Below are 26,415 nucleotides of genomic sequence, written 5' to 3'. Positions count from 1 at the left end.
GTTTTAAAATTTGGAAAACAAAGATGGGATGCAGAATTTATGCTTGGTGAGAATATATTGTTGGAAGTAGAGGAAATAAGAGATCTGGGAGTGATAGTGGATAAGGATCTAAAATTTAGGGGTCACATCGCCAAAATTGTGAAGACAACACAAAGACTTCTGGGAATGATGAGGAGGACACTGACGTGTAGAAGTAGGGAGATTCTTGTTCCATTGTATAAGGCTTTGATTAGGCCACGCATGGACTATTGTGCCCAGATTTGGTCACCTGGTTTTCAGAAGGATGAAGAGATGTTGGAAAGGGTCCAAAGGCGACTGACTAAGGTAGTTTCTGACCTCTGGAATGTCGAGTATGAGGAAAGATTGAAAAGATGTAATTTGCAGAGACTAGTGGAGAGAAGGAAGAGGGGAGATATGATGGAGACCTACAAGTTGGTAAGGGGTTGCTATAGGAATCAATGGTGGAGAAGTTCTACAGCGAATAGTGGGAGATCAGGGGAGAACCAGAGGTCATCCCTGGAAACTGTATAAAGAGGGTGTGAGTAGGGGAGTGAGAGGCAGGTTTTTTTCGTGCAGAGTTGTGAATGATTGGAATGCCTTGCCTGAGAGTGTGGTGTCTGCAAGGAGTTTGAATGTGTTTAAGACCTGGTATGATGAGATGTGTGTGAGATAAAAGGACCTCCTAGATGAGTCTTTGACTCCATGATGTCTTGTTTAATAATAATAATAATAATAATAATAATAATAATTTGCTATTGCAGTCTTAGAACCTCCCTTATGCAAGGGAATTATTTTGCCCTCTCTCACTTTGGAACACTACCAGATTAGATTTAAAGAGCCTAATCAGAGGATCTTTTCCAGTTAAATGGTACATTGCCCCATCATTTATCCAAATGCACTACAGAAGCACTTTGAAACTAGGAAAAGAAAAGTACATTGTTTTTGTTTAGTGATGTATTCAGAGAATTCTCCAACATAAATGTCACATTTCAGAGTATTTGACTTGACTATCACAACTGCTTCTGCCAGATCTTTTATTTGGAGGTGGCAGGGTTTTTTCATTATACAGGATGAAAACACTTTGCAATTAATGGAGATATGTAGGTTTCATTTGCTTTGGTCATTCTAAACTAAACTAAGTCTGCCAAAAGGCAGTCTCAAAGTCTTTTGAATGGCATTATTGATGGGGAGTTTATTAATTTCTTTGGAACACTTCAACTTTCAGTAATATATTCAGTTTATGTTTTTAATTTTAATTAAATCCATAGACCCGAGCCTCCGTAACTCAGTCAGTATAGACAGAGCCCCTAGTTTGGAAAGACCCAGGTTTGATTCCTGTCTAAGACGTGAGGAATCTTTATCTGGTCTCTTTCGACTTCAGGTGAGTTAGCCGGTCTCATACAGAGGTAGGTGATTTTTTTTCTCCTGGAAAGCCAGGTTTTTCATCCCCCATAACAGGCAAACTGGCCCTTCGAACACATGAATTACAGTCAGAAATACTCCTTAGGGGATACAGCAAGGAGTGACAATCCAGCTGCATTAATTAGCTGTAAGTCTCCCCTTGGTAGGGGTGGGGGGACTCAACTCATCCTAGATTGGATGGATGAGGGGATATGATGATGATGATAGACCCTTTGCTCAAATCATAAAGGAATTACCTCTGCATTCTATGCGTCTGTCTTTTATTTAAATAATACTGAAATAACTAAGTTGAAAAATTATATGATTAATCATATAATTGCAAAAATGGAAGGCCAGAAATGCTTTGAAGAGGAGAATTGCATTTGACTAATTCAAATAGCTCAGTTATAGCAAATAATAAATTGGATAAACAAACATGGTTACTTGAAATTTTTTTAAATATTAATAAATATTAACATTATTATCAACTAATAGTAATGTTATTAGTTAATGATTTTAATACTTTTTTTAAAAAAATAAAATTGTTTCAAGTAACTTTTCTTTTTAAACATTTCATTATTATTATGGTAACGTAAGTTTAAAGTATAGATGCAAAAAATTAAAGACCTGTGACACCACTCTTAAAGTGCTGCCTTGTTCTGAACACAGCTTTAAATCAGATACAAGATGTTGCATCATGCCATTGAAGCTGATCCAGTTATAAGTACTTGCAGAACTCAGCATGTGATGGGATCATAAACGTTTGTATCCTTATAACCTGCTTATCAAACTTAACAGATATTGAAATATTCAGCAGAAACTGACACCAGAGCTCAAGATTGGATTGACAAATATAGAGAATGTCTCAGCATGACTATTTTGTTAAATGAATTGTTACATCTAATAAAAATGGGTCTAGTTCAAAATCCAAACATAAAATCATTAAATCATCCTGGATGAACCAGGACTTCTGGTCTAATAAGATATCATTTTGCTTAGAATTTTAAGAATGTTGTACACTTTAAATTATTTTAGAAGGGTGTGACAGATTGTAATAAACCACTGCTCTCTCTCTGCATACTTTGTTATATTGTTGAAAAATTGTCTTTGTCCAATTATATAGTTTAAGTACAAGAAGCTAAGGAACTGGAGATGGAGCTTTTCCTTCACCTAGCATACAATCCAGACCAGAAACCACCAAATTGGTGTTATTCCCAGCTCCTGTACAGATAGTATTGCACTTGTGTTGAAGACGAGGCCTCACTATTGAAGGATTGTATAGCTTGAGGCAAAGATGGATCGTGATCATGCAATATAATAGATGACTAATGTTTTTCAAGTAATTTTGTGAAGTAATAAAATAAAAATGACTGAAATATATTCTTGGACTGAAAACATTGTTTTTTGAATGCTACAACTGTTACTCTGTCATTTTTAAAATTAATTTTTGAATTCTTGATTTGTCTGTATTTGCTAGTTAATATTTCCATTTAATTATGAGAGTAATTTTTGCATTTCTTTTGTTGTAGCATTCTGGTTGCTAGATTTAATCACAGAAATTGTTGCCTTTTAATTCTAATGATACATTTGTCAGTTTTAATACTTTCTATATGACACTTATGTCATCAATCATAATTTTTTCCTAGTAGAGATAATTGCATGCAATATTTCATTGTTACAGTTGTCAAAGTAAATTTAAAGCATTCTTTTTGCTGACTTAATTAAAATCATTTATAATGAGTGTGATATGTTTCATGTAAATGTACTGCTCTTTTTACTCTCAGGTGGTTTCATTATTACTCAAAAGGGTGTGATACAACCAGTTATTGGACTCTGATAAATATGCTCAATTAGCTCTAAATGGACATTAAGATAATTACAATTAGCTATTTTACAAAAGTTTATTTTAATTAATTTTTACCTAATTCATTTTGCTGAAACATTTTACCAATTCCCACATCTCATTTCAGCATCAGAAAAGATGAATGTTGTTCATCTGACCCATAAATACCAATGGTAGTCTCAGCTTTAGGCTCTTGGAAACAGTGGATTGTGCCGAGGTGAACAAATTATGCGTCGCTGGAGGTTGAGTGCTGCAGCATTTTTGGTTGTATGCACTGTACCAGCTTTGCTACTATTGTATCTGGCATCAACAGAAGAAGGTTTGTTTTATTTCAAATTAATGATTTTCTCTAATGCCTTTGTACAAATTTGAGAAATTGCTTCTTTGGTCTAATGATGTTGATTTACTTTGTTTCTTATCACAGGATGTTTGCATTCAAAAGAGGTTAATCAGTAAAAAAAATTCTTTTGATAAATTTTTTGAGTGCTCACTAAACAGATTATATTAAATCATCAAAAGAATTTGGCTTTGGTGATTTAATGTAATCTAAATTCTAACATCTTTTTGAATATGAAAAATATTTTAATTATAATTAGGAAGCATATAAATGGAGTTCAAATATTATTTATTATCTTAAACTAGTATGATGAACTGTCATTACATTCATATAAAGGACAGAGAAAATATTATTTTGTATGTTATATGCTTTATGAAGTATATCGCATGGAACAAACCATTTTTTTTCTCTAATAACACTTAATTATTGTTATACCAAGAATAGATTTAGCATTAGAATTTAGTTGCAGAACTAAATTCTAATGTTATCGCGTTGTTGTGTGTCAAGTTCTCATGAATGCAATTTGCTATGTTGAAGAAAATTTTTTTGAAAGTTTGGATGGGTTATAGTCTTCATTAACAAAAGCAAACTTTCCTTTTCTGATAATAGAAAGTGCAGATAAGCATCAAGAGAATGATCATCAAAATTTTCTCAACATAATCACGTTACTAGTTTTAAGATATGAAATATTGCTTTTTTTTTTTTTTAGTTCTATACCAGTTTCATATCATACCCTTCCATCTCTATTCATGTCAGGATGTCATCCTCTTCCAACCATGTCTCACTTATTCTGATAATCTTTGGGTGAACAGATGAGTTGACACCTGCCTTGGCATATTTTGCACTTGGTCAAGTTCCTAAGTAGTGGAAGGAGGGTAAGATTGTGCTACTTCATAAAGGAGGTGATTGAACTCAAGCATCAAACTATAGGCCTATCTGTGTGTCAGGTGTTGTGGTTAAGTTATTGGAGAAGCTTGTGAGAACTAGGATCCAGAGTTGGGTTGACAACAATGGTATTATCTTTGATGGATAGCATGGATTTGCTAAAGGAAGGTCATGTTGTAATAAGTAAGTAGATTACTTATTATTACAATAAAGTGACTGCTTCCTTGGACAGAGGAGAAGGATACACAGTAATATACTTGGATTTCACAAAGGCTTTTGATAGAGTACCTCATGATAAGTTGACAGTCAAACTAGAGCAGATGGGGTTGAATATTAGATTAATGCATTGTATTGGAGACTGGCTATCTGATAAGTATCAACAAGTTGTGTATGGGGGGTGCGATATCCAGGAAAAGAACGTCACTAGTGGAGTGCCTCAGGGGTCTGTTTTAGGGCCATTACTGTTTAACTTGTATATTAATGATATTGGTGAAGATTTGGATGGAGATATTTAGTTGTTTACAGATGATGCAAAGTTGGGATGAACCATAAAGAGTAGTGAAGATGTTGTGGCCTTGCAAGAAGACTTGAATAAATTGAGTGATTGGGCACGGAAATGGGGATGTGAGTTCAATGTTGCAAAATGTAAGGTTTTATAATTTGGAAAACAAAGATGGGATGCAGAATTTATGCTTGGTGAGAATATATTGTTGAAGGTAATAATAATAATAATAATATGTTTCTATCCACTTCTTCAGAAAAGTTTTGTTAAATATTAAGTTGGATAAAAGACATCTTTACTGTCTCAAGGCTAAATGGAATGGAATCATTACTTGAAGATGGTTTAACGATGGATGCATGATTTAGCTGACATACAAAACATAATACATGCCATATCTAAAATCTTCATATGTGTGTGTGATTTTTGATAGTATATGATAGGGTGTGGCTAAGTCATTGAAGTTTCTTGAAGTTTCTGATTCCTCTTCTCTATGTTATTGTTGTTGTTGTTATTATTGCATCACCCACCATGCCTGGTTTTTGTAATCCTCATGGAACTGGTTATTACCAGTTCCATGAATTATTACTTTTATGTTGCACCATAATGCCTTTTTTCTTAAATTCATTTCACACCTACCTTATTTAACCTTCTAATCTTTGGAATACATTTAGGCATTGTTTCTACTAGATAGTTCTTGAATATTCCCCATTGCTGCATTGATCTCTTTTCCAGCTAACTCCTCATTTCATGCTACACCTGCAAGCTGTCTCCTGAGCTCTTCATAATCACCACCCTTGTAGTTCCACATATACTCTTTTTTCACAGAGGTTCTCGCATTGCTGGCAACCACCCAGGTAATCACTTCATGATCACTCTCACCAATTGGAGGGATTGGACACCTCATTTATAATTACATCCTCTGATGAGATGATCAAATCCAAGACCCTCAATCTTTTGGTTGGAAAGATATGAGTTCAAATCTTGCCTGGGGCATGAAGAACAATTATCAGGAATTTTCAGCTAAAGTAGAGTTAGCCCATCTCATATGGAGGCAGCAGGGCTTTCTCTCCTGGAAACTCAAATTTTTCATCACACAAAATAGATGCAAACTGACCAGAAGGACACTTACAGTTTTCAGCCATGTAGGCAATGCAAATAACTTGTATGGCAATTGAAAAGAAAAAAGCCATGAGAAGAGAAAGGAAAGATGTTATATGATGAAACATCTTGTTTCCACTTTGTGTACATAGAGACATTACTGAAGAATATCAGAGCATTACATGCAAATTGTTATTAGTTTAGATAGTTTTGTCCTTTCAATAATTAATTATGTCTCTCTCTCTCTCTCTCTCTCTCTCTATCTCACACACACACACACACACACACACACACACACACACAAGAGAGAAAAATCTTCATCACAATAAAGAAGTACAACCAGTCACTCAAGGTTTGGTTTTCAGATTTTATTTCGTTCAGATAGTTGAGGTATATTTTTCTTTAGTTAGTTTAAGAGTTCATAGTCATGAATATTACTTGTAAGGTAGTTACGAAACTCGAAGTGAATTAACTTCGAATAAAGTTTATTTTTTTAATCATTTGTGAATTTTAGTAAAATATAGTGTTTTAAACTTTCTTAACTGTCAGTTAAGAGATATTACATTTGACTGAATATACTTTCCAGATTTATTTTTATTATTTAAAGTATAATTTAGAATATATTTATTTAAATTGACATAGTTTGGAAAAAGAGTTTGAAATAGAATTTTTGGGTGTCATACTGGTTCACAGACCAGAGGTTGTATCATACATCCATGAAACAAAATTCTTTCCCTAAAAATTAATTTTTTTATTAATCTAAAAAATGCGTTATAAATATAATTTCCAAATTTTAAGAGCAAGAAAGGATGGATACTAAATTACTCATATAAGTATTCCTTTAAAATTTATTTCATTTTTAATTTTTATTTCATTTTTTTAGATGTTTCATCAGACAATCTGTTGGGATTTACTAGGCGAGAGGCAAAGCTTGCAGAACGAGTACGAGAAGTTGAGGAACAAAATCAATTACTGCGAAGGCAGCTTAGGTATGTACTCACACTCAATAATATTAATACAGCACCTGTCATATAAATTTCGTTTTTTACCAACAATTTCATAATAGTCATAGTGTTGAACCATTTTTAATTCACCTGCGGTAAGGGAAGTATTATCCTTCAGAAACCATTTATGAAATTTTGCTGAGGAAATCTTCAAGAAGACTTCCCAACTTTATTTGATATTAAAGGACAAAATGGGGAAGGCATTCTTATTGTTGTGTGAAATAACTTTTAATTCACTGCACATAAGGACTGGCCAATTGAATTTACAAATGGAACTACTATTGTAATTCATTGAGGTGCTTTAATGATATAGCATCGTACATAGCTGGAGTAGTATTTAAGGTTTTGAAAGTTAGTGAGGGCTAGGATCCAGAATTGAGGATGATAATAATAATAGGATTCTTCACAAGAGTCATCATAGATTTTAATGAGTGAAATGCAGTTTTCCAGCAAAAGAAGATTAGAAAATGGACATGGCGATCAAATGATGGAAAAACCAAGAACATGATCGATATGATTATGATTAAAAGAAGATGGATAACATCAGTACAGCAGTGTCTAACTTTTCAAGGAGCGGATATGGATTCAGATCATAGTTTAGTGATTGCAAACATCAAGTTGAAATTAAAAAGAAAATATGAACCCCATCATCAGAAATGAAGAGAGATACAACAAGAATAAGTGAAACAGAAATAGGAAGAAGGTACAGAACAGTGTTAGAAGAGAAACTTAAAAGTGTGGACAAAGAAAAAAATTCGATCTAAGAGTGAAAGGAGTAATGAAGGCAATAGAAGACACAGTTGAAGAAACAGTACCAGAAGAAGAGAAGATTAAGAAGTGGATTAGACAAGAAACACTGAAATTAGTACAGGAGAAGAGAATGTTGAAGATAAGAAGGATACATCAGAACAAATAGAGGAGCAATATAGAAGAAAGTGTAATGAGGTGAAAAAAAAAAAGCAGTCAGAATGAATAAGATGAAATGATTAGAAGTCCAATGCAGTAATATAGAGCAGCACTATGGAGAGCATAAAACTAGGGAGGTGTACAAAATGATTCTTGTTGATAGGCTTATATGTAGGTGACACATGACTATTAAATTATTTCAGGAAATTACAACGTATACTAAATATTAATTAAAAGAAAACTTTAATCAATACTTCTGCAAGCCCAGAATGGCTATATTGGTGAAACCGGATATAGTCTTTGTGTTCAGATATCCTGATATTAGCTGTCCTGCTTGTTTGGCCATAGTAGGACAGTTTACAGTTGCAAGGGACCTGGTATACTCCAGGTTGGTTTAGAGGAAGTGGCTGGTCTTTGGTGGAGCAGAAAAGGAATGCCCATTTCTTATATGGTTTGTAATAGTTTGTAACGTGGCTACAATATGTTAAGGAACATATTGTAGCCACGTGAAAGTGTGCTGAGCGCTTCAGGCTTCAAGGTAAATTACTGTGTTGAGTGGTAGTTGGGGTATGGAGGTAGAGTTCCTTTTCAGATTTTCAAATTTTTTGATGTGCTGGCATCGTATTTTTTAAAATTCTTTATCTGCTCATGACATGTCATAGAGAATCGTCCAAAGGTCATGATTCAGAGTAGAGGCAAGCTCTTCTTCTAAGGCACAAATAGCCTCATTGATGTCGGCCAAGAGACCACGGATAGTGGCAATTTGTTCGTGTAGTAGGGTGAAGCTAATGTACTTATAAATGCGGAGAGCCTTCTGTGAAGAGAAGAGGTACTTTCATTTCATACAATTTAGGATTACCTTATTATCCTGACAATATTTTAAGCAGATCAAATGATTTAGTTGTCTTGATATCTTCAGCTTTAATTTGCCGTATTGGCAGACCTTGCGTGCGATGGAATCTCTGTGGATGATAGTAATTCTTGTTGATAAGATTATATGTAGGTAACACATGACTATTAAATTATTTCAGGAAATTACAATGTATCCTAAATATTAATTAAAAGAAAACTTTAATCAATACTTTCTATATTTCGGCAGTGTTACATTGCCATCTTCATGGGAACATTAAACTATGATAAGGCACTAACAATGAGCAAATGAGGCTGAAGAGAGAGTAACTAATGTTGTTCCTAGAGTCCTAAAGTGCCACCAAGTGGTTGTTTGGGTTGTTGGGCTGATATTCTCATGATGCAAGCTTCCCAAATTTGTTGAGGTTTGGGAAGTTTTTTAGAGCTGAGGCTAATTCCATGAAAATCTTTCATATTTATATTTGCTGTGGTGTAGTAAAGTGGCTTTCTTCCATCATATTCTATGACAGGTGTCCAGAGCATGGTCCTCAGCCCAGAATGGCTATATTGGTGAATTCAGGCTGGCATGTAATCAGAGTGTCTAGGAAAGGAAGACTGTTGTTTTTTCTTTTTCCAAGATGAACTGGAATCTGGGACTTAAACTGAATATAATTGTTGTTTAAGTGTGTTAAGAAGATGTGGAGTGTGTGTGTGTTCGAGCCATGTGGTCAAATAGCAAACAGATCGTCCATGTAGCATAGCCAAAGAGTGGGTTTTTGTGGGGCTGAGTTTAAGGCTTTTTCTTCAAAAGTCTTCATAAAGAAGTTGGACAGGGGTGGGGAGAGTGGTGAACCCATGACTGTCCCTGCTCTCTGTTTGTAGAATTTTCCTTGCCAAACGAAATAGCCTGAGTTCATTGTGAACTGATATAGGGATAAAATATCGGGAGAAAATTTGGCTTTGATAGCATATCTTTGAGTGGATCATTTGTAAATAATGAGTAGACATCAAAACTGACCATTATGTCAGTGTAGAGATATCCTAAAGAAATATGACCTGATGACCTGTTACAAACCATATAAGAAATTGGCATCCCTTATCTGCTCCACCAAAGACCAGACACTTCCCGTAGATCTACCTGAAGTATACCAGGTCACTTGCAGTTGTAAATTGTCCTACTATGGCCAAACAGGCAGGACAGCTAATATCAGGATATCCAGACACAAAGACTATATCTGGTTTCACCAATATAGCCATTCTGGGCTTGCGGACCATGCTCTGAATACCTGCCCCAGAATACGATGGAAGAAAGCCACTTTACTAAACCACAGCAAATATAAATATGAAAGATTGTTCATGGAATCAGCTTCAGCACTCCCCACCCCTGGCCAACTTGGTTATGGAGACTTTTGAAGAAAAAGCCTTCAACTCAGCCTCACAAAAGCCCACTGTTTGGCTACGCTACATGGGTGATGTGTTTGCTATTTGGCCACATGGCTCGAACACACTCCACATCTTCTTAACACACTTAAACAACCAACACCCCAGATTCCAGTTCACCTTGGAAATAGAAAAAGAAAAAAAAAACAGTCTTCCTTTCCTAGACATTTCTGATTACATGCCAGCTTGATTTCACCAATATAGCCATTCTGGGCTTGCGGTCCATGCTCTGGATTCCTGCCACAGAATACGATGGGAGGAAGTCACTTCACTACACCACAGGAAATATAAATATGAAAGATTGTTCATGGAATCAGCCTCAGTTCTAAAAAATTTCCCAAACCTCAACAAATTTGGGTGCATGAGACTACCCCAAATTTGGGAAACTTGCATCATGAGAACATCAGCCCAACATTCAAGACAACCCAATTTAGTCTGCTAGTTACTCTCTTCAGCCTCATTTGCTTGTTGTTAGTGCCTGCATGCAGGCACTAACAATTTTCACAAAAAATTTTCATAGTTTTAGGTTCTCATGAAGATGGCAATGTAACATTGCCAAAATATAGGAAGTATTGATTGAAGTTTTTTTTTAAATTAATATTTAGTATACGTTGTAATTTCTTGAAATAATTTAATAGTCATGTGTTACCTACATATAAGTTTATCAACAAGAATTATTATCATCCATGGAGATTTCATTGCACGCAAGGCCCGTCAATACGGCAGATTAAAGCTGAAGATATGAAGACAACTAAATTAGTTGACCTGCTTAAAATGCTGCTGGGATAATAAAGTAATCCCAAATTGTGTGAAATTAAAGCCGTTTCTCTTCACAGAAGGCTCTCTGCATTTATAAGTGCATTAGCTTAGCCCTACTATGCGAACCAGTTACCACTACCTGTGGTCTCTTGGCCAACATCAATGAGGCTATTCGTGCCTAAGAAGAAGAGCTTTGCCACTACTCTGAACCATGACCTTTGGACAATTCTCTACGATGTTTCGTGTGCCCAACAATATCAGACTGGATGCAGCCAGCGTTCAGACCAAAGCAAAACCACCAAAAAACAACCTATCCAAGGTAAAATATAAAGTTCTACAAGAAATGAAGCATAACAGAGAAATAGTGATCACCAAAGCAGATAAGGGAAATGCCACTGTGGTGGTGGTTCTCAACCAAACATACTATACAGGTAAGCTTACTTCTTTATTGTTAGATTGGTCTACCTCCCTCCCTATTGAATATGATCTCACTAGCTCCCAAATCAGAACAGTCCAAAGACCCCTACTTCTCCATATATATGGACTACCAAAAATCCATAAACAAAATGTGCCATTACGTCCCATTGTGGATGGCATTAATTCCCACACATACAAATTAGCAAAACATTTAGCCAAAGTGCTCATACTATACTGGCAACACACCATCCCACATAAAAAAACTCAGCCCACTCAAAGATAATAGAAAACCTCTCACTCCAACACACTGACATAATGGGCAGGTTTGATGTCTCCTCCCTATTCACGAATGTCACATTCAAAGATACCTTAGGTCATCCAAGCCAAATTTCCTCCCGATATCTTAGCCCTATTCAGTTCACAATAAACTCAGGCTATTTCGTTTGGAAAGGAAAATTCTACAAACAGATAGAGGGACATCCATGGGTTCACCACTCTCCCCACCCCTGACCAACTTCTTTATGGAGACTTTTGAAGAAAATTCCTTAAACTCAGCCCCACAAAAATCCACTGTTTGGCTATGCTACATGGATGATGTGTTCACTATTTGGCCACATGGTTTGGACACACTCCACATCTTCTTAACACACTTAAACAACCAACACCCCAGCATCCAGTTCACTTTGGAAAAAAGAAAAAAACAACAGTCTTTCTTTCATAGACACTCTGATTACATGCCAGCCTGATGGATCCTTGGCTTTCTCTGCTTGCAGAAAACCAACTCATACAGGCAGATATGTTCACCAGCAATCCCTTTCCCTCAGAACAATATGGAGTTATAAAAACCTTATATAACAGGGTAAAATTAATCTGTTCAGATGAAAATGCCCTAACTACTGAACTAAACCACATTCTTAGCCAATGGCTACAATTCCCCCCAAAAATCCAGAAAATATTAAAACCAGTTACCCCCCCCCCTTTTCATAACAAAGATTACACTAAATCTATCACCATTCCTTACATCTGGGACACCTCTGAAAAGTTTACCAAAATCCTAAAGAAATATGACTTGATGACCTGTTGCAAACCATGTAAGAAATTGGCATCCCTTATCTGCTCCACTAAAGACTAGCTACTTCCCCCTACCTACCTACCTGGAGTATACCAGGTCCCTTGCAGCTGTAAACTGTCCTACTATAGCCAAACAGGCAGGACAGCTAATATGAGGATGTCTGAACACAAAGATTACATCCAGTTTCACCAATATAGTCATTCTGGGCTTGCGGACCATGCTCTGGATACCCGCCACAGAATATGATGGAAGAAACCCACTTTACAATACCACAGCAAATATAAATATGAACTTAAATATAAAGAGCCAATAGTCTTCATTTTGGCGATATAAACATTATTTAAATTAAGGGGATATTAAATCCCACATTGTTTTAAAACTGAATAAGAAACTCAAGATTGGAATCAGAGAGTTTCATGCCAAATATAGTATAGTAAACTATAAAGGTATCAGCAACTACTAGGGTGAGCTAATGCACATAGTCCAAGTCCATAGTACGAACTTGGGCAACTCACAGCAAAGGTGGTAAAGTTCTGATCGCTATTCTTGGTATTTTCCATAATGTAAAACACATTTCCTAGGAAATGTATGCTGTCATTACATTATGGTGGGAGGTCACTACCCAGACCGGTTTCAGACTTTATTGAGGCTTCATCAATGAGTTGCCCGAGTTTGTACTATGGACTTGGACTACGTGCATTAGCTCACTCTAGTAGTCGCCGATACTTTTATAGTTTACTATACTATATTTGGCATGAAACTCTCTGATTTCAATCTTTGAGTTTCTTATTCGGTTTTAAAACAATGTGGGATTTAATATCCCCTTAATTTAAATAATGTTTATATCACAGAAATGAAGCCTATTGGCTCTTTATATTTAAGTAACTTAATGGGTGCACCTTTTAGACAACTCGTATAACAGAGTATATAAGTTCTTTTCGCTATACCCTTTGGTATTAATTTGGTCTAGCTACTCACTGATGAAGCCTCAATAAAGGCTGAAACCGGTCTGGGTAGTGATCTCCCACCACAATGTAATAACAGCATACATTTCCTAGGAAATGTGTTTTACATTATGGAAAATACCAAGAATAGCGATCAGAACTTTACCACCTTTGCTGCGAGTTGCCCGAGTTTGTACTACGGACTTGAACTACGTGCATTAGCTCACTCTAGTAGTCACTGATACTTTTATAGTTTACTATGCTATATTCGGCATGAAACTCTGATTCCAATCTTTGAGTTTCTTATTCGGTTTTAAAACAATGTGGGATTTAATATACCCTTAATTTAAATAAATATGAAAGATTGTTCATGGAATCAGCCTCAGCTCTAAAAAGCTTTCCGAACCTCAACAAATTTGGGTGCATGAGACCCCCAAATTTGGGAAGCTTGCATCATGAGAACATCAGCCCAACAGCCAAGACAACCCAATTTAGCCCACTAAGGGACACCTTTAGGACTCTAGGAACAATGTTAGTTACTCTCTGTGACCTCATTTGCTCATTGTTAGTGCTTGCCTGCACTTATCATAGTTTTATGTTCCCATGAAGATGGCAATGTAACATTGCCGAAGTATAGGATACTTCCTAGTATTGATTAAAGCTTTCTTTTAATTAATATTTAGTATATGTTGTAATTTCCTGAAATGATTTAATAGTCATGTACAAAATGATTCGAACCATTAATAGAAGGTGGCAACCAAAACAGACCACAATTAAAGATGGAAAAGGCAAGGTATTGATGAATAAAGATAAAATTGTACAGTGGTCGACGAGATATAATAAATTTAGTTTAATCCTTTATCCAAGTGTAAGCAAACAAAGTTTGCACCTGAAGTATCTTCAGGACTGTGGCAATTCGTGGTAAAGGTGGACCAAGCTCACATCCCTCCTTGTCTCAGTATCTCCCATAATGCAAAGCACATCTCCTTGCAGACATGTATAATGCTATGCATTAAGGGAAGGGCCACTACCCAGACCGGTTTCGACCTTTATTGAATGTTCAAATACAGGTCAAACTCCAAAAATTCAGCATTGTTCCCCTCAGTAACAGGCTCACCCTGCCACTGAGAACTCTCAGAACCGGTTGGCTCTACACTGTGGCAGGCTCACCCCCACCACCGAGCAGAGCTGCTCATTTGCTCATATCTCATCCGAGGGGTAACAGCAACAGCTGTGCCTCAGTTAACTTCACAGGCTACATCATTGCCATTTATTACCCCCTCACCGAGGACTTGGGTAACAGCAACAGCCAAGCCTCAGTTAAAACTTCATAGGTTAAAACCCAGTTAAAACTACAGCATTGCCATTCATCACCCAAGCTTCCAACCAGTGTCGACCTTTATTGAGATCTCGTCAGTTGGAGCCAGACCCAGAAGTGGTGATACTAAGGCAGAAGCAATGGAGAAGTTCGTATTTACCTATACAAGTTGCCACAAGGTGTACCACCTTATTATTAAATTACTCTGGATTTAGAGAAAAAATTGTTGGAAGTTGTTTTCCACTTGGTTAGACTATAATAAATTTAGTTTAATCCTTTATCCAAGTGTAAGCAAACAAAGTTTGTGCCTGAAGTATCTTCAGAACTGAGTCAACTCGTGGTAAAGGTGGACCAAGCTCTGATCCCTCCTTGTCTCAGCATCTCCCACTGGCTCCCTCTGACGAGACCTCAATAAAGGTCAAAACCTGTCTGGGTAGTGGCCCTTCCCTTAATGCATAGCATAATACATGTCCACAAAGAGATGTGCTTTGCATTATGGGAGATACTGAAACAAGGAGAGATGAGAACTTGGTCCACCTTTACCACGAGTTGCCTCATTGACCTTGTGGCAACTCGTATAGGTAAATATGACTTTTCCATTGCTTCTGACTTAGTATCACCACCTCTGGGTCTGGCTCCCACTAACGAGAGCTCAACAAAGGTCGAAACCAGTTGGAAGCTTGGGTGATGAATGGCAATTCTGTAGCCCATGAAGTTTTAACTGAGACTCGGCTGTTGCTGTCACCCAGATTCTGGGTGTGTGGGGGGGTAATTAATGGCAATAGCGTTATACATGTCCGCAAGGAGATGTGCTTTGCATTATGGGAGATACTGAGACAAGGAGGGATGAGAGCTTGGTCCACCTTTACCACGAGTTGCCTCGGTCCTGAAGATACTTCAGGTGCAAACTTTGTTTGCTTAGACTTGGATAAAGGATTAAACTAAATTTATTATAGTCAAACCAAGTGGAAAACAACTTCGAAGGTCGACAAGATACTGTGGTGAGTTATATGAAGAAAAACTAGATTTAGATAGTGGTGGGAAACTGACTGAAGAATCGAAGCAGATATCATCACCAGGTAATGGGCGATATGGACATTTTAAGAGGAGAAGTAGAAAAAGCAATAGGATGGCTAAAACACAATCAGAGTCCTGGTAATGATAAGAGACACTGGAGAAATTATTAAATATTGTGGCAAAAGTTTTTTTTTTTAATTATTATTACGTGACACTCCATGGAGTCCAAAGACTCATCAAGGCAAGGCACCTACTCTACAACTCTCTGTCTCCATCACTCAATCCACCAATTACAATGAACCTCAACTAATATCATCATCATCATCATCATCTACACCAACTGCCATCTACTGCCCACCACTAGTACTTTCACAGAGAATCAAACATCCATGTGGTTACAGAAATGCACCAACTATGTAATATGGTATGAAAAGTAGGAAAATGCAGAGGATCAGGTGAAATCGATATTAGTGACATTATACAAGAAAGTAAATAAGCTAGAATGTGAAAATTATAGAACAATTGCTTTGACAAGTCACCTTGGTAATGTGATGATGATATTGACAGAAAGATTGAGAACACAATTGAAAGTATACCTTGCAGACGAGCGAGGAGGATTTAGGAAAGATAGAACTACAATTCAACAGATTTTGACAATGCAGTTAATAGCAGAGAATTGCTAGGAGAAAAAAAAAAAACATATATACTTGCTTTGTTGATTTTCAGAGGCATTTGACAGTATCCAGCAAAAGTGAGATTAGCAGTCCTAGAATCCTATGGAATTGGTAGAAAGCTAATAGCTATATTAAAAGATATGTATAAGAATGCAGTTGCAGCAGTTAGAATAGGTGATGATTTGGGGAAATGGTTTAGAACAAGCAGAGGTACTAAACAGAGGGGACCCAATATCACCAATCAATTTCATCGAAGTTACATTTAGAAAGAGCAATGGATAAAATGAAGGAAGATACAAATGGAATATCAGTACATGAGATGAGAATTAACAATCTGAGATTTGCAGACAACATTGTTATTATTGAAGAAGATGAAAGAGAGCTACAAAAAAACATTGCAACTGTTAAATGAAGAAGAAAAGAGATTTGGGCTTGTTATGAACTTGTAAAAAAACAAGTAAAAAAACAACAAAAAACAAGTTGTAAAAAATACAAGTGGATGGAATTGATATAGAAAATGTAAAACAATTCACATATTTGGGAAGTAAAATGACATATGATTTGGACTGTAAAAAAGAAATAAAGATCAGGATTGCAAAGGGAAGAACAAATCTGAAGGCCACAGATAACATTTGGAAAAGTAAAGTGATCAGTCTGCAAAAATAAGGAATCAAAAAGAATTTTGGCATTTGAAAGAACCTGTTACAGGAAGATTCTAAGAATAGGATGGGTACAGAAAATCACAAATGAAGAGCTCCATTGGAAGATACAACAAAGGAGAATCTAATGCAGAAGATTATACAATGGAAGCTGCAATTATTTGGACACATCTGCAGAATGAGTGAGGACCGGAAAATAAAGACATTCATGTTTGCTATTATGGATGGTGTAAACAGAAGAGGTAGACCATACAGAGAATGGATAGATGACATAAATGACTGTTGTGGAATGGGTTTACAGAAACTGTGACACTGTGCACTGGACAAGAAAGGTGGAAGAAGATAGTGAAGGAGGCATCGGACATCAACGGGCAGTGAGCCCATGGTTTGCGATGATGATGATGATGATGATGATGAAATACAGTTAGATGAGTATAATAATATACTGACAGGAATGTTAGTATATTATTATACTCATTATACAATATATTATTATAGATATGTATAGCATTTTTATGTGACAAAAAGAAGGAGGAAAGGAAGTGCTGCTGATTGCCGGCAAAGGTTGGTCGATTGGTAGAGCCTCTGCTACTAATGGCTCAGTTAAGTAAGTTGGAGTGTGGTTAGTAGTTGGAAGGGGACCAATCGTTCGATGCTGTTGGCACACTCTCCCTCGATGAGTCTTTGGACTCCCTGGAGGTGTCAAATAATAATAATAATAATAATAATAATAATTATAGAAGCAGAATTGTGAAAGATGGTGAGTGGGGAGAGGAATAGTGGCAATAGTTTTGAAGCAGTGAGGTAGAGCTGAAAACACAGTGCGATGTTCAGTAGTTTGTCATCTGCTTTCACATGTAGTAGAAATATGTAAGAAATGTTTAGTCAAATTAATATAGAAAAAAGAGTGTGTTCATAATGCATAGTTTCATTAGTGTGATAGGAGAGAATGAGAAAATAATAGTTGATAGTGTGGAAGGTGTGAGTGACTGTGAAAGTTTAGGAGATGGTTTTGTTTGGGAGAGTGAATTTAGATTAAGAGTGACTGACCTGCAGAGGGAGATAGATGAGTTAAAAGAGGAGGTGGAATGTCTTGTGAATGAGAGCAAAAGTATGAAAGATGAGATTAGGAGAATGGAAGAGATAGATGCAAGGCGAATCAGAGTAGGAGAGAGAGAGAATTTAGGGAGTATGAGTGAGAGGTATGGAGGTGCTAGAAGAGAAGAGAATGGAAACAGTAGAAGAGAGGGAATGAGAGAGGTATGGGAATGCTAGCAGACGAGAGGATGGAAACAGTAGGAGAGACGGAATGAGAGAGAGATATAGAAGTGCTAGAAGAGGAGAGAATGGAAATGGTTGGAGAGAGGGAATGAGAGAGATGTATGGGAGTGCTAGAAGAGGAGAGAATGGAAACAGTAGAAGAGAGAGGTATGGGAATGAAAGAAGAGGAGAGAATGGAAACAATAGGAGCAAGGGAATGGTAAGAGGTATAATGTATGACGACTCAATGATCCGTGGTGTTCAAGATAGGATGCATGAGGAGTGTTTGCCAGGAGGAACAATAGAAAGGGTGGCTATGGCAATTAAGAGAGGTGAAAGGGTGGATGAGATGATTGTGATGGTAGGAACGAATGACTTGAGTGGTAATATAAGTCGGGCAGCGAGAGATATGAGATTTTTGCTTGAGACTGTATGGAAAAAGACAGAGAGAGGAAAAATAGTGTGCGTGTTGCTTAGGTATGATAATGATGAGCTGAGCAGAAGAGCGGTGATATTGAATGGCATAATAGCGAGAATGTGTGACAAGAGAGGACTGGTATATGTGGTTGCTTGGAGTGCGTTTGAGGAAAGAGAGGAATTGTATGCGAGAGACCGTTTACATTTGAATGAGGAAGGACGTAGGCATCTGGAGAGATTGCTGTTCTGAACGAGTCAGTGTGTCCCAGGGAGGATGATAGCAGGGGTGGCCTCTTGTGGGAATGGATACTTGGGAGAAGGGAGACAATGTCAGGTGACACTGAGCCCAGTGGAGTCTAGAAGGGATAATGCTGGGTGTAGAAACAATGGCATTTATATGCTTTATACTAATGCCAGGAGTATCCAGAATAAGGGAGAGGAATTGGTGGTGCAGATAGCATCAGCCTGGCCAAAAATTATTGCGATCACTGAGACGTGGTTGACAGAAGGGGATATAACAACAGGAATAGAAGTCGCTGGGTATAGCATTTTTCATTAGGATAGGAGGAGAATGCGTGGTGGTGGGGTACTGCTTATGATAAGTGATGACCTATGTCCTCTAAGAGTGGAGAATTTGAAAGGAAGTGCGACAAATGATTTTGAGAGCGTATGTGTGAGGTAGAGGTAGGCAAGACAGGATATTTAGTGGGGTGTTGCTACAGACCCAGGAGCACAGAGGATGGGGACCAGGAGATGTTTAGACAGCTAAGTTTGGCAAGTGCAAGAAGAATGATTGTTATGGGAGATTTTAACTTCAGTAGTATAAATTGGAGAGAGGAAGATGCACGTAGCAATAGGGGAATGGAATTTCTAGAATTCTCGAGGGACAAATGTCTTAGGCAACATGTAACAGAGGGAACAAGAGGTTCAAAAGTTTTGGATTTGGTTATAGCATCAGAAGAGTTGATAATAACTGAGTTGACGTCTTTCCCACCAGTTGGAGAGAGTGACCATATGGTGTTGACTTGGAAAATGAATAGACATGCAGGAGTATCAAAGAGACGGGAACTTATGTGGAATTATAAGGCAGGTGATTATAATAGTCTTAGACGTCAACTTCGGGAAGTTTCATGGAGGGAGGAATTGGAAGGCCGGGATATCACTAGTGCGTGGGAAATTGTGAAAGAATATTTGTTATCAGCAATGGTAAGTTGTATACCACGAGTGAAGAAGAGCACGCAATTTAGAGTAAAGTGGATGACAAGCAATATTAAACAGGAATTGCATGCGAAAAAGAGGCTATGGAAGAGATATAAGGAGACAGGTGAAGAGATGCATGAGGAATATAAGACAGAGGCCAGAAGAGTGACTAGTGTGGTAAGGAAAGCAAAACTGGAATATGAGAGGAGATTGGCCCTAAGATCCAAAGAAAATCCTAGGGAATTTTTTAGCTATGTGGCCAGTAGGAGGAGAAATGACTGTGGAAGAATGATATTGTGGGATAAAAATGGGAATAGAGTGACTGATGCAGAGGACATAGTGGAATTGTTCAATGAACACTTTATTGGAGTATTTCATCCTAGAGTAGTCAGTTTTAATGCTAGAGGGATAGGACTGGTTCGAGGTCTGGAGGTACAGGAGGAGAGTGTGTTTCAGATACTGAGTACTCTGGATGTCAGTAAAGCTGTGGGACTGGATGGTATTTCACCACGAGTTTTGAGAGAATGTGCTAGGGAATTTACAGTGCCTTTAACGTGGCTTTTCAATGAAAGTCTGGCTTTGGCAAAGGTGCCCAGGGAATGGAAGGAAGGTAAGATAGTGCCATTGCATAAGGGTGGTAACAGACTGGAAGTGTCTAATTATAGGCCAGTCTGTGTGTCATCAGTAGTTGTTAAGATCTTGGAGAAAGTAGTGAAGGACCGTATACAGCATTGGGCAGATGAGGGTAATGTTATCTGTGAGAATCAACATGGAATTGTGAAAGGATGCTCTTGTTCTAGCAATATGCTAGCCTTTTATAATAAAGTTACAAGAATATTAGATGAGGGAAAGGCATATACTGCAATTTTCTTAGACTTGGCGAAGGCATTTGACAGGGTGCCACATGATAAGCTGATATTTAAGTTGCAGCACATGGGTCTGGATGTCAGATTGGTCAACTGGATTCAGGATTGGCTGTCTGATAGGTATCAGAAAGTGTGTATGGTGGAGCAGTTTCCAGGAGGCAGAGGGTTACAAGTGGGGTCCCACAGGGCTCAGTACTAGGACCTATATTGTTTAACCTTTATATCAATGACATAGCCAGTGGATTGCAGGGGGATATTCAGTTGTTTGTGGATGATGCGAAGCTGGGAAGATTTATTAGTAATAGTGCAGATGTGGTGGCCCTGCAAGAGGATTTAAATAAGCTGGATAGATGGGCAAATGAATGAGGGTGTCAGTTTAATGCAGCAAAATGTAAGGTCTGGAGGTTTGGGAAACATCGATGGGATGCTGCATACTCTATAGGAGGAGTTATACTGGAGGAAGTAGGGGAGACAAGAGATCTGGGGTTGATGATTGATAGAAACCTGAAGTTTAGGGGACATATTGCAAAGGTGGTGAAGGTAACACAGAGGATTGCTGCTATTATGAGAAGGACACTGACCTGCAGAGATAAGAGGGTTATCATTCCATTGTATAAGTCTCTGATCAGATCACACTTGGACTATTGTTCTCAGATTTGGTCCCCAGGATTTGAAGGGAATAAATTAACTGTGGAAAGGATACAAAGACGGATGACAAAGATGGTTTCAGGACTGTACAAGGATAGTTATGAGGATCGGCTGAGAGAATGTGGACTGCAGAGTTTGGTGGATAGAAGAAGGAGAGGTGATATGATTGAGACTTTTAAACTGTTGAGAGGTGGTTACAGGGTTGACACTGGGGAGTTCTTTCGCTTGGTTGAACAGCGGGAAGGAGTGATGACAAGAGGCCATCCCTGGAAGTTACGAAAGGAAACTGTGAGCAAGAGGGTAAGGAGTGGTTTCTTTGTGTGGAGGGTGGTTGAGCCGTGGAATGCATTGCCTGATGGAGTGGTGGGAGCGAGAATGGTCAGTGAGTTTAAAGAGTGGTATGATAGACTTTGTGTTTCTCAAAGGGGGGACCTCCCCTCGATGAGTCTTGACAGACTTTATGTCTTAGGAAGGACCTCCTTCAATGAGTCTTTTGACTCCTTGGAGGCCTGAATAATAATAATAATTATGGAACTATGATTGGAAAGAAGTCCAATTAGATATGTGTGAAGCTTGAAAAAGTAATTTTATTTTCCCTATGTCAAATTACATAGCTTGAGACGATAGATATGCCTCTTTTAATTAATGAAAAGTATAGTGTAAAAGAAAAGAATCATAACCTTACTCTCAAATACTCCACTAGCATTGGGGAGGAATAAGAGAAAGTAGGGGAAAGAAGAGTAGGATGGACCTGTCTATAGTCATGAATACATGTTGCAAAATATATTTTTGTGTGAATACCACCACAAAAGGTTGTTACAGTACATCAGTAAAGAGCTGTGTGCAGGCTTAAATTCCATGCTCTAGAGACTAAGCACGGAACTTCAAGTGACTTTTTTTTTTAGGCCTTTAATAATCAACGTATTAGTCTTTCATTCAAATTCTTGATATAGGGGTTTATAGGATACTAGTAGATCTACATGATTAAATTTACATTTATTATTAACTATGCATTGCTAAGTTATTTTCATCTAGATTAGTCTCATTTATCAGAATTCCAGTATTGTCAGATCTTATGTTTTAGTCTTCTACTTGTAACTGCATTAATCTACCTAGTGTGTCTTCTTCTAGATTTTTTTCATGTCATTCTTGCATCACATACCCATTTTGATAACCTTTCCTCTCCCTTTCTATTTGAGGATTGGAAGATGAAGAGAAGAGGGGGGTGGGGCGGGTATTGTTTCATGGTAGCAGAGGAATTGTGTCCTTCAAGAGTAGAAGCGGAAAATAGTAGGATGTGAAGATTTTGAAGCTGTTTGTGTGAAGTTGAGATCAATAGAATAGTATATATATCTAATAGAATGCTGTTAGGCCAGGGAATTTGGAGAGTACTGATTGTGAAATGTTTAGACAAATTAGATGGTAATGCTGTAGCCAATGACTCCCAGATGAGTCTTTGACTCCATGAGGTCTTGGGGTGATAATAATAATAATAATAAGTAAAAGGAAGGTGGTCTTCTTTCCAATCCATATTCCTATATAGATTGGAAAGAAGAGATTGCTCAGATTGTGGGAACGTGTATGCCACGCACACACACAGCAGATTATGGGGATGATGAAGAGAACATTAATATTTAGAAATGAAGAAATTATAATTTTATTATACATTGCATTGATTATGCCACATGTGGACTGCTGTGCAAATTTGGTCACTTAGTTGTTAGGAAATGAAGAGATTTTGAAAGGATTTCATAGCATGACTTAAATGTGATCCCTCAAAGGAGTTCAAGGACTCATTTCTGGAAGGCACTCCATTGTCTTAACTTAATTCCCTATCTACTACCCTATCCATTATCTACACATAGTGCCATCCTATCACCTGCTGGTAGTATTTTTTGTCTGTAAATTGCGTTTGTACACTGGTTAATTTGCCTGTATGTTGGATGAAAAAAACAGTTTCTAGGAGGGGACAGCCCTCCTACTTGCATATCAGACTAACTAATTAACTTTCATTTGAAAAAACCCCATCAAACTCATTTCTTTTCCAGCTGAAAGGCACTATTTCTTCCAGTTGTGTTACAGAAGCTCAGGTCTCTGAATTGTTAGGAATGAGAATATGTTGAAGGAATGCTATCTTTAGAGTCTGATAGATAGAAAGGGCAGGTGATAATTGATATGAGAGTTCCATAGCAGCAGGTACCTGGGTCAAATGAGAGGTCATCCCTAGGAGTATAAGGAAAATGTGAGTATAGGAGTGAAATTGTGTTTTGCTTAGAGATTGGTGACTGAGTGAAATGGATTGCCTGAGATTGAGATTCAGAAAACAGTAAATGATTTTAATGTACAATTTGATGAGCATTATATTTGACAGCAGGAACTTTCCATGATGAGCCTTGATTCCAGGTAGGTATGGGAATGATATTTTTCTATTATTATTATTATATAATGCATCTATTATATGTGTTTTGTTTGGCAGTGGCTTGACATTTGATATGATATGAATATCAAGTATATTTTCTTTAGATCAGAAGAAGCAAAAAAAATTTTTTTTTTTAAATATGAATCCCATCTACAAAAAGTTGTAAATCCATTGTTTACCTGCACTGGAGATGATTTAGAAACTCTACTCAACAGATCAAACATTAAACTTTGTCAAGACCTCTAATACACTTGTTATCAGGTTTAATGGAATGAATACAGGACACAGAAATGATTAAATACAAGTTTCATGGATCTTACATATTTTTGTCTGTCACAGAGACATGATCAGGGATACAATCTTAAAATTGTAAAAGCAGACACAAAATGTTGCTTTCAATTCTCACGTGAAGCTGGCTGCTCTTATCTGCTCTCCCAAGGATCTGTTTCCTCCCTTCTCTGTTTCAGGTGTCTATTAGGTGAGTACTTTGTTCTTATAACGTTTCATATTATGGTCAGACTGGGAGATATGCCAATATCTGTGTAAAATAAGAAATACAGCCATTGCCATAACTATGGTCATTCAGTTCTAGCTGACTATATGCCTTGGGTACCTTGCACAGAATCAAATGAAAAAAAAAAAAAAAAAAACTACTATGCTTTACTACAACAAGTATAAACTTGAAAGAATTTTTTTTTACAATAAGCAAAAGATTTGAAAAATCACCCTAATCTTAAATGTGGTTCTGTTAAACATCCCTAGGTTTGGGAAACTAATTCTTTAGGCCTCCTGGTCAACAGCACCCATAGAAAGCACTCCTCATAGGACTTTAGGTTCTTAGTCTGATTTTTTCCATTTATTGCTTAGTGTGTTTTTTGTGTGCTTTTATAATTTTATATTGTATCCCTGATGATGTCTCCATGACAGATGAAATATAAGATCTATTAAATTTGTGTTTAATTGTTTCTTCTTGCTGTATTCATTAAACTAAATATTGAATTTAAACAAGCATATAAACCTAAATACTCACATCTCTGGTAAGCAGTGAGATGAATTTCATCACACAATGCAAAACCATCTACCAGATAAATAGTTTCACAAACATCTGCCCATGGTGAGATTTGAATCCACAGCCTGTTAAAACAGGTGTGATATCCAGCCACCACATTGGCTGATGATTCATAAATAAAAGATCAATTATACGAGGGTGGTATGAAAAGTTCTCAGCCTCGACTATAGATAGCAACACTATTGGCAAGACTTTTTTTTTTTTTTTAATTTGTACATCTCTCATAAGCATCCATGTGAAATTGCAAATCATTCTATCAAGTAGTTTGTTTTATTATTATTATTATTATTATTATTAAACAAGACCTCATGGAGTCAAAGACTCATCTAGGAGGTCCTTTTATCTCACACACATCTCATCATACCGCATCTTAAACACATTCAAACTCCTTGCAGACACCACACTCTCAGGCAAGGCATTCCAATCACTCACAACTCTGCACGAAAAAAACCTGCCTCTCACTCCCCTACTCACACCCTCTTTATACAGTTTCCAGGGATGACCTCTGGTTCTCCCCTGATCTCACACTATTCTCTGTAGAACTTCTCCACCATTGATCCTATAACAACCCCTTACCAACTTGTAGGTCTCTATCATATCTCCCCTCTTCCTTCTCTCCACTAGACTCTGCAAATTACATCTTTTCAATCTTTCCTCATACTCGACATTCCAGAGGTCAGAAACTACGTTAGTCAGTCGCCTTTGGACCCTTTCCAACATCTCTTCATCCTTCTGAAAACCAGGTGACCAAATCTGGGCACAATAGTCCATGTGTGGCCTAATCAAAGCCTTATACAATGGAACAAGAATCTCTACTTCTACACGTTAGTGTCCTCTGCATCATTCCCAGAAGTCTTTGTGTTGTCTTCACAATTTTGGCGATGTGTCCCCTAAATTTTAGATCCTTATCTACTATCACCCCCAGATCTCTTATTTCCTCTACTTCCAACAATATATTCTCACCAAGCATAAATTCTGCATCCCATCTTTGTTTTCCAAATTTTAAAACCTTACAGCTGTTTTATACAGCTGTTTTATATAGCTTTTGTTTCAGACAGCTGTCTGAAGCAAAAGTGTTGTCTATATCCCTTGAAATGAATAAAATTGAATATTGTGCAGTTAAAATTCTTTGTAAAAGAAGGTTTAATGCCAAAAGAAATTCATTTGAAGTTCATAAAAGTTTATGAGCACTCTTCTCCTTCATATTCAACAATTAAGAAATGGGCTGCTGAGTTTAAACGTGGCCATACCAGCCTTGAAGATGATCCACATAAAGGACATCCAAAAAATATAACAACACCAGAAATCATTGATCAGTGTATGATATGATATTGGATGACTGGCGAGTCAAGGTAAATGAAATTGCTGAGACTACAGGCATTTCAAAAGAATGTGTAAGATATATTTTGTA

General features: G+C 37.2%; 1 protein-coding gene across 1 annotated transcript in view; it reads left to right on the top strand.

Annotated features, from left to right (window-relative positions):
- The window catches only part of LOC150104894 (xylosyl- and glucuronyltransferase LARGE1-like), a 413,744-nt gene that overhangs the window by 166,756 nt on the left and 220,573 nt on the right, over window positions 1–26,415 (top strand). The window contains exons 3-4 of the mRNA XM_090396042.1: window positions 3,372–3,563; window positions 6,950–7,055. Of these exons, the coding sequence (XP_090252168.1) occupies window positions 3,473–3,563; window positions 6,950–7,055 (197 nt within the window). The 5' untranslated portion in view covers window positions 3,372–3,472. The remainder of the gene's footprint in view (window positions 1–3,371; window positions 3,564–6,949; window positions 7,056–26,415) is intronic.

Source organism: Typopeltis vanoorti, chromosome 7 (genome assembly GCF_054136105.1).
Source record: "Typopeltis vanoorti isolate ZY-2024b chromosome 7, IOZ_Tvanoo_1.0, whole genome shotgun sequence".
NCBI lineage: Eukaryota > Metazoa > Arthropoda > Arachnida > Uropygi > Thelyphonidae > Typopeltis > Typopeltis vanoorti.
The sequence above is the reverse complement of the archived record's forward strand: the minus strand, read 5'-3'. Positions and strand labels throughout refer to the sequence as shown.